Here is a 9,492-nt window from a genome sequence, read left to right on the forward strand (position 1 = left end):
CGGAGGTGGGGCAGGAGCACAGTCTCCCCTCTCTCTTCGGTGTCAGCTGCTGTTAAACAATCTGATTTGCATTTCTATTATTTCACAAGTCAACAACAAGGAGGCAAATCACAGCCAGGAGGGCCACTGGGACAAGTGGGTGAGAGGAGAGCGGTGTGTGAGGGGCGCTGCAGCCAATCACCGCTCTGCTCCCTCCCCCGCTCCTCTCCTATTGGTCCCGGCCATTATGGGCTGGTGCTTTATTAGTCTGAATGTGGCGAGTGCCCCAGCTGCAGCAGCAGAGTGACCCGGAGCCTGCAGGAGCGGAGCCCCATGGCCGGCGGCCGGCCTCTGTCCCCGGCTCTCTGAGGGCCTCTGTCCCCGGCTCTCTGAGGGCCTCTGTCCCCGGCTCTCTGAGGGTCTCTTCTGTATGGCCCCCGGTGTTCTCAGCGCTTCTTTCCCGCTTGGTGGCGCAACAGTTGGAAGCTCCGGCCCCGCCGCCATGCAGAGCGGCCTGAAGATGGCAGTGGAGGAGGCCAGTGAGGGCAGCAAGCCCCGGGGGAGCGCCGCCGTGCTGCTGCCCTTCAGTGTGGAGGCATTGATGGCTGACAAGAAGCCCGGACGGGAGCTCGCCAGCCCGGCCCGGACCTCCTCCCACAGCCCGCGGCTGGCGGCCCCGGACCCCCCCAGCTCCCCGGTCTCCATCCACAGCCACTATACCGTGGGGGGGATCCTGAAACTCCCCGAGGAAGCGCTGAAGCCCGAGAGCCCGGAGAGAGCGCGGAGCCCCTGGCGGCTGCAGGAGCCCAGCTTCTCCCCTTCCCCGACAAGTAAGTGCCGGCTCCGGGCTGCTCCCCCTCTGCTGCGCTCTACTCTGTGCTGCATGGAGAAAAGTTTGGGAACTTTTTCTGTCCGGAGATTCCCTACAATTGGTCTTGTAGCTCATTGTGCTTTGTTTTTGTTTTTTGGCAACTGAACCAATGTGATTAAAAAATATAATATTATAATAATTAAAAGCATCATAAAGTAAATCACAGAGGCCTGGGGGATGATGATGTAGTATTATTATTATTATTATTCTTTCATCTTTTTCTCTAGTGATCAAAGTTTGGGAAATTAAGACTTATGTTTTAAAGCAATAATATAATTTTATTTATTTATAGAAGCATCATAAAGCAGAACATATAGGGATAAGCAAGAGCCGTGAGATGATGATGTTGATTATTATTATTATTTTCCTGTATTATAATTATGTCATTTTCTCTTCTGATCTAAATTTGGGGAATTAAATTTTAGCTTTTGCAGCAATAGTAATAAGAATAAAATTATTTATAGAAGTATCATAAAATAAAACATAGTGAATAGTTAGAGCTCTCTATTATTATTACTATTACATGTCAAGTTTTGGGCAATTAAGATTTAGATTTTATCACAATATTTTATTGATGGAATCCTCATAATGTAAAGCACATGGTGACAAGCAAGAGCCCAGAGATGATGATTATTTTTTATTTATTATTATTTCGACTTGTTCTCTTGTGATCAAAGGTTAAGAAGTTAAGATCACAGTTTTCCTAGCAATAGCAATTATTTACTAGTATTTTATTTCATCACATTCTCATGTGATCCAAGGTTTGGGGAATTAAGATATTTATATTAAGAGCAATAAATTTATTTTATTCATTATTATTTTAGTATTTCGTCTTTTTTTTCTCTTATGATTTAACTTTGGGAAATGAATATATAAAATTTTTAGCAATTTATATCACTATATAGTTATAATTTATAGTATAATATAGTGTATAGTATCTATAATATAATATATTTATAATTTATAGTATAATATAGTGTATAGTATCTATAATATAATATATTTATAATTTATAGTATAATATAGTGGGTATATATATGGTAATATAGTATTTTTAGTATAATATATTTATAATACATAGTTAGAATTTATACTTTAATATAATATAGTGTGTGTGTATATATAGTGTGTGTGTGTGTGTGTGTATATATATATATATATATATATATATATATATAGTATAGTTATAATTCATAGCAAATCTCAATAATATTATTTCCCTTATTTGTTATAGTGATAGTTTTAGGACATCAACCAATAAACTTTGCAGATGAACACAATAGTCCGCTTGGTGGTGTTTTTTGGTTCCATTCTATCTTTGAATGTAATTTCTAAAACCAGCCCCTTCTTCTGATCTCTTCAGGGAGGATGAGCCCCCCAGCTTGCACTCTGAGAAAGCACAAAACCAACAGGAAGCCCAGGACTCCCTTTACCACCTCCCAGCTCCTGGCTCTGGAGAGGAAATTCAGGCAGAAGCAGTATCTCTCCATAGCAGAAAGGGCTGAATTCTCCAGCTCCCTCAACCTCACTGAGACTCAGGTGAAGATCTGGTTCCAGAACAGAAGAGCAAAAGCCAAGAGGCTTCAAGAAGCAGAACTTGAAAAACTCAAAATGGCAGCCAAGCCCATGTTGCCACCAGCTTTTGGGATCTCCTTCCCACTGGGGACTGCTGTACCCACAGCTTCATTGTATGGAACCTCCAGCCCCTTCCATAGACCTACCCTGCCATTATCACCCATGGGACTGTACACTGCACATGTTGGATACAGCATGTATCATCTCTCCTAAGAAGTCACCTGAACCCACTCCAGACTCTTTTTCCTGTGTGAATTCTTCCTGCACCATAACTGTCACTATTTATGAATTCCTAGGGAATTCATTGGTAGAAATACTACATCACTTAAAGCATGTATTGCCATTATCACTTTGTTAGCTGCATCTGGCTAGAAGAACCCTACAGCCCACTGGTGGAAAAAGCTGAAGAAGTGTCCAGCAAGCTGGAGATCCAAGACCCAAACCTACAGTCTGCCATTCTATGTCCAAATAATGAATTTAGGATGATGGGTTTGGTTTAAAACTTTCCTATATGAGTGCACAATCCTAGACTAGTGATCTGCAACAAGTTGCTTTCTAGCAGCTTGGAAACTACTAATCCCAGCATGGCACTGGAAATAAAAAAAATAATAGGCCATGCTGAGAGTTATAGTTTTTTTTCCAACACCTGTTGCAGATCAGGATAATAAGGGGTTAAAAGGGCGCTTGGAAGAGATGAGATCCCATCTGCCAAGATTTTCTTCAAGCCCATTGAGGTCAGCAGATGACACAGTCGATAAAGGGATAATATATGTGAAGATAAATATGTCTCTTCCATGTAAGAGATTATGTATTTCTATTTAACAGCCTTTTTTATTTTTTTTTTTGCTTGTTTTTTTTTTTTTTTTTGCATTAAATCCCTTTGGAAGGGATTCCGCATTATGTAATATACTGTATATTTGAAATTTATTATCCTTTATATTATAGTTCTATTTGTTAAATAAATTAATTTTAATGTAGTTTTTTTTTGGTGGTCTTCATCTTGTGTTTTATATAGAAAAAAAAATTCCGGCTGTGATGGGGAAAAAAAGGAGATTTATTGGGCAAATATAATGGTGGGTTGCTTGTGTGATGCTGTGAGATCTAAAAAAGTGGGAAAAAGTTTGTTTGTTTTTTCTGTAGTTCTTTAGTTTCCTATTAGAGGAACTGGAATGTAAAACAAATGACTTTTTCAGACAAATGAAGAGTTAAAAATATAAAGTTTAATATGATTGATACAAAGTGCAGAACTTGTAGAAATATTAATTCGAATTCCTTAATTTTAAGTAGAAAGGAACATTTGCTCTGGATGTTGGTCTAGAAAGAGTCCAACGAGATCTCTGCCACTTTCTCCTCCAGTTCTGAGTGAAAGTCGAAGAGTTAATATTGACAAAATCTCCCCTTATTATTACACTCTTGTACTTTTCTTGGCATGTGCAAAAAAACAATAGTTGTGAACTTCTGTGTATTCGTTCCACCAACATCGATTCAATTAATCTCTATACCGTGGGCAAAAGAAACCATTCTAAAAGCGAGAGCTAATGGATTTTTTCTATAGGTACAACAATGTAATGAAAGCCATTATATACCGTTATATTCTAAACTTTTCTAAACTTTTTTTTTTTTTGCCGGCATTTACAGAAAGAAAGTGTAAAAAATGTAATAATGACTAATTGCTGACAGGTGAAAGTGAAACAGAAAGTGCTGATCCAGAGTGTTGAAATGAGCTTGTCAGGTTGTTTTCCCATGGATTCTAATTGGTGCAGGACATAAATGGTCACTTGGCTCCTTCAGATCCACCGCATCAGTTGTGTGCAGCAGAGCTGAGGCTGTCAGGACACCAGGCCTCCTTCCCTGGGCAGCTCCTGAGTGCTGGAAGTGGCTTTATTCAGGAAAGATTACACGACTGATACAGCAATAGAATGGGAATTCCTTGTCATAATATACGAAAATGATAGGACCAGATTTGTATACATCTATCTACTATCTGTGTCTATCATACCAGTAATTTTATGACTTTTTAAACTTTTTTCTTGGACCGTTTGCAATATTACTTTTACCAAAGTACAGGGCAATCCTATACTACACATGTTCGTGTGTGAATATTATATTACATATATAATATGTGTATATTCAGTATTATATTCTGTATGGTATTAGACTTCCTGTACTAGTAGTTTTATTACTGATGTTCTGGTTACTAATCTGTACATGTAGAGATATAGTCACAAGTATAAATATACACATATATGTAGATTTGTATGTAGAATTAGAAGGTGTATATAGTATTAGAAAGTGTGTGTGTCTGTATATATGGTGTGTGTGTGTGTGTATATATATATACATACATGCACAACCATACATATACACACATAAATATAAACACATTAATTATACATATATATATCATATACACACATACAATCAGATATATATATATATAAATACTATATACACACTTATAATATATATGTATACACAGCACGCATATAATTACACACATATTTATAATATGATTTGTATGCATACACACATACTGTATATATCTATATATTTACAGACACATATACACACATATTTATAATATATACACACACATAATATATTACACACATATCTACACACAGATATATATATATATATAACACATATACACACACATATATTTATAATATATACACACACATAATATATTACACACATATCTACACACAGATATATATATATATATAACACATATACACACACATATATTTATAATATATACACACACATAATATATTACACATATCTACACACAGATATATATATATATATATATATATATAACACATGCACACACATATATTTATATATATATATACACACACACATATAATACACGTATTAGTAAGTCCTCTGCTGCGGTCTTCCTCCCTGGTCTGTCTGCAGTGATAGCTGCTCATAGAGCATAGTTCAGACAGAGACTAATTGGTGGAATGAGGTTCTGCAGCAGACGCAGTGCTGGCTCCAGTAGACTGTAGCTTAGGGCAAGAGGAAACTATTTGGAGTCGCTAATATCACTGCAGCTTTCAATAGCTCGGCGTTTAATGCCTTTGTCCTTAGCCCTGTAAGCCTCCTGTCACCCTCGGCTGTGACTTCCTCCTATAGATGTATGAGTATATATGTATCTGTGTCCCTGGTGGCAGATGATGTGCGGGGACACTGGAGCCTTCTCCTCCAGCCACACAGCTCTGGTCTCCTCCCGATCTGCAGCGTTTGAAGATCACTGGAGAACATAGAAGATTAGATCTTGTACCAAAACTTTCAGTTGGGGAAGCTGTGGAGAAGATCAAAAGGCAGAAGTCAGGAGAAGGTCCTGGGGCCAGGAGCCCTCCATTCAGGCATTGTTTGGAGGGGCTTTCATGCTTGTCACACACCTTTTGACTCTGTCCAGAGCATTAAACACAATGAAATCTGCTGGATGGAATCACTTGGCAGTCAGGGTTGTCAGTGTCCGCATTCCACAACTGGGGGTGACATCCCACATCTCCCAGTCCTGACACAGCACCCCCAAATAGCTTCCACCTCCAGCACCCCACATCTCACAGGCCTGACACAGCACCCCCAAATGGCTGCCACCTCCAGCACCCCACATCTCCCAGTCCTGACACGGCACCCCCAAATAGCTTCCACCTCCAGCACCCCACATCTCACAGGCCTGACACAGCACCCCCAAATGGCTTCCACCTCCAGCACCCCACATCTCACAGGCCTAACACAGCACCCCCAAATGGCTGCCACCTCCAGCACCCCACATCTCACAGGCCTGACGCAGCACCCCCAAATGGCTGCCACCTCCAGAACCCCACATCTCACAGTCCTGACGCAGCACCCCCAAATGGCTGGCACCTCCAGCACCCCACATCTCACAGGCCTGACACAGCACCCCCAAATGGCTGGCACCTCCAGCACCCCACATCTCACAGGCCTGACACACAGCACCCCCAAATGGCTGGCACCTCCAGCACCCCACATCTCACAGGCCTGACACAGCACCCCCAAATGGCTGGCACCTCCAGCACCCCACATCTCACAGGCCTGACACACAGCACCCTCAAATGGCTGGCACCTCCAGCACCCCACATCTCACAGGCCTGACACAGCGCCCCCAAATGGCTGGCACCTCCAGCACCCCACATCTCACAGGCCTGACACAGCGCCCCCAAATGGCTGGCACCTCCAGCACCCCACATCTCACAGGCCTGACACACAGCACCCCCAAATGGCTGGCACCTCCAGCACCCCACATCTCACAGGCCTGACACGGCACCCCCAAATGGCTGGCACCTCCAGCACCCCACATCTCACAGGCCTGACACACAGCACCCTCAAATGGCTGGCACCTCCAGCACCCCACATCTCACAGGCCTGACACAGCGCCCCCAAATGGCTGGCACCTCCAGCACCCCACATCTCACAGGCTTGACACAGCGCCCCCAAATGGCTGGCACCTCCAGCACCCCACATCTCACAGGCCTGACACACAGCACCCCCAAATGGCTGGCACCTCCAGCACCCCACATCTCACAGGCCTGACACAGCACCCCCAAATGGCTGGCACCTCCAGCACCCCACATCTCACAGGCCTGACACACAGCACCCCCAAATGGCTGCCACCTCCAGCACCCCACATCTCACAGGCCTGACACGGCACCCCCAAATGGCTGGCACCTCCAGCACCCCACATCTCACAGGCCTGACACACAGCACCCCCAAATGGCTGCCACCTCCAGCACCCCACATCTCACAGGCCTGACACGGCACCCCCAAATGGCTGCCACCTCCAGCACCCCACATCTCACAGGCCTGACACAGCACCCCCAAATGGCTGACACCTCCAGCACCCCATGGGATTCTGACATCTCATATGAATAATCTGACATGCCTGGAGATCCATAGCTTCCACAATGGCCCCCAAAAACTAACCTCATTCACTCCCCTTTCCTAAAGCCCCCGATTCCAGGGCTTGGCACCCCTCACACATAATCCCTCCTTGGGTGTCACCTTCAGAGACCTCCCATAAATGACTAATTTGCCTTAAATACCAGTCCCCATAGGAGTGATCCTTAGAGTGCCCCTCATACCCATAGGCGCCTATTGGCATCCATACAAGGCTGAACCGTAGAGACCTCCTCCTCCTCCTCCTCGTTGGCGGATTTCAGCGATGAATAATAATTCCTGTCAATCAGTATTATTACTTAACCCCTTCGTTCCCTCGGTGGATCTCTGGAGGGAGAGGGTTAAGTGCCCCCTGGGCTAAAAGTCCCTGGTCGCTCAATTAAATCCAGATGAGAACAATTAATAAATAGGTGATAACAATAAGTCTGGAATCACACGGGTCACTGCCTCCTCTCAATGGGGGACTCGGCTACAAAGGAGCAGAGGGGATCTGTCGGCTCTTCTAAGGGGAGAACGGTGCCCGGGGCAGAGCAGAATGCAGCAGCCGCTGCTGGGCCATTGTAGTCCCGGGGTCTGCCCGGCCACAGGATGGGGGGCTGTCTGCTGCTTGTGGGTGATGGCGCCGGACAGACCCTGTCATAGGGTGAGGGGAGGGGGCAAAGGGGAAACTGCTCAGCCCTGATATACAGGGGGCTACACAGAGTAATACACCAGCACACTACAGAGAGAGATAGACAGATAGATTAATAGATAATAGAGAGAACATAGATAGATAGATAATAGATATATAACAGATAGATAATAGAGAGATGATAGATACATAGATAATAAATAGATAGAGAAGAGATAGATAGATAATAGATAGATAAGAGATAGAATGATAATAGATAGATAGATAGACAGATATTAATTAAAAAAAAAAAGGCAGCACTCCATAGTATCTTTTTTTCAAAGTGGTAAGTGAGTTTTATTCAGCCCACATATCAAGGCAACGTTTCGGCTCAACTGAGCCTTTCTCAGGCTTGAGAAAGGCTCAGTTGAACCGAAACGTTGCCTTGATATGAGGGCTGAACAAAACTCACTTACCACTTTGAAAAAAAGATACTATGGAGTGCTGCCTTTTTTTGGAATGAATATTGAAATTGTGGCTGAAAATACGACTTTCTGCCAGGGGCCAGGCACTCGAAGCTAAGTACTGTGCTGTTTCCTTTTTTTCTAGATAGATAGATAGATAATAGATAGATAATAGATAGATAATAGATGGATATGAGATATGCAACACCACCAATGGGAAAACCAACCTGTGTAAAGCCCCCAATATAACCAGCACTCCAGTGTAGCCAAAGACTAGTGGCAGCACTCCAAAATAAAAGTATAGAAAAGGTGTATATATATTTAATAGTCCAGAGCGGCAGTGGCGATGTTTCGTTTAGTGTTGTGAAAGGTCCTACTCTGGACCGAAACGTCGCCATTATGGGCTATTAAATACATTTCTTCTGTTCTTCTAGATTGGAGGGCAATTAATAGATAAATGCGTAGATAGATATAGTATATATAAATAGATAACAGACATAGTATATATACATAGATAAATACATATATGATAAATATTCGATAGTTAGATAGATAATAGATAGATATATAGATAGATAATAGATAGATAATACATGATAGATAATAGATAGATAGATAATACATGATAGATAGATAATAGATAGATATGTTATAAAATGTTATATATGTTATAAGGGAAGGACAGAGGTGGCTCATGCATTATATTATACATTGCTCTCAGCCTTCACCGCAGACTGTAGATAATAAATGTATATTACAATGACCATTTACCACCTGCATTAACTCTTCCTTCTCTGGAGCTGTCAGCCTCAGTGGCACTGTAAGTGCAGATTTATGCTATCAGATAACATTGATCCTCCTGTAATGAACACATGTAGTATTGTTAGTCGGAGTGATAGTAACAGTGATTGTACTACTGGAGATAGTAGTAGTTGTAGTAGAAGTGGGATTAATGATAGTTTTTGTAATAGTACTGGCTGGAGAAGATTTTCCCAGCAAATTCCTTCGTTAACTTTTAGAGATGGACAAATAGTAGTCAACCATATTTTTCATAA

At 42.4% G+C, this 9,492-nt stretch overlaps 1 protein-coding gene across 1 annotated transcript; it reads left to right on the plus strand.

Annotated features, from left to right (window-relative positions):
- Positions 1-262: 262 nt before the first annotated feature.
- MSX1 (msh homeobox 1) lies at positions 263-3,779 on the plus strand. The gene is made up of 2 exons (XM_073574496.1): positions 263-809; positions 2,214-3,779. Exons 1-2 carry the CDS (start codon positions 410-412, stop codon positions 2,636-2,638), a joined length of 825 nt encoding a protein of 274 aa, XP_073430597.1. The 5' UTR covers positions 263-409; the 3' UTR covers positions 2,639-3,779.
- The last annotated feature ends 5,713 nt before the right edge of the window (positions 3,780-9,492 follow it).

Source organism: Dendrobates tinctorius, unplaced genomic scaffold (assembly GCF_039654945.1).
Source record: "Dendrobates tinctorius isolate UK_male_01 unplaced genomic scaffold, ASM3965494v1 ptg000039l, whole genome shotgun sequence".
Lineage (NCBI taxonomy): Eukaryota > Metazoa > Chordata > Amphibia > Anura > Dendrobatidae > Dendrobates > Dendrobates tinctorius.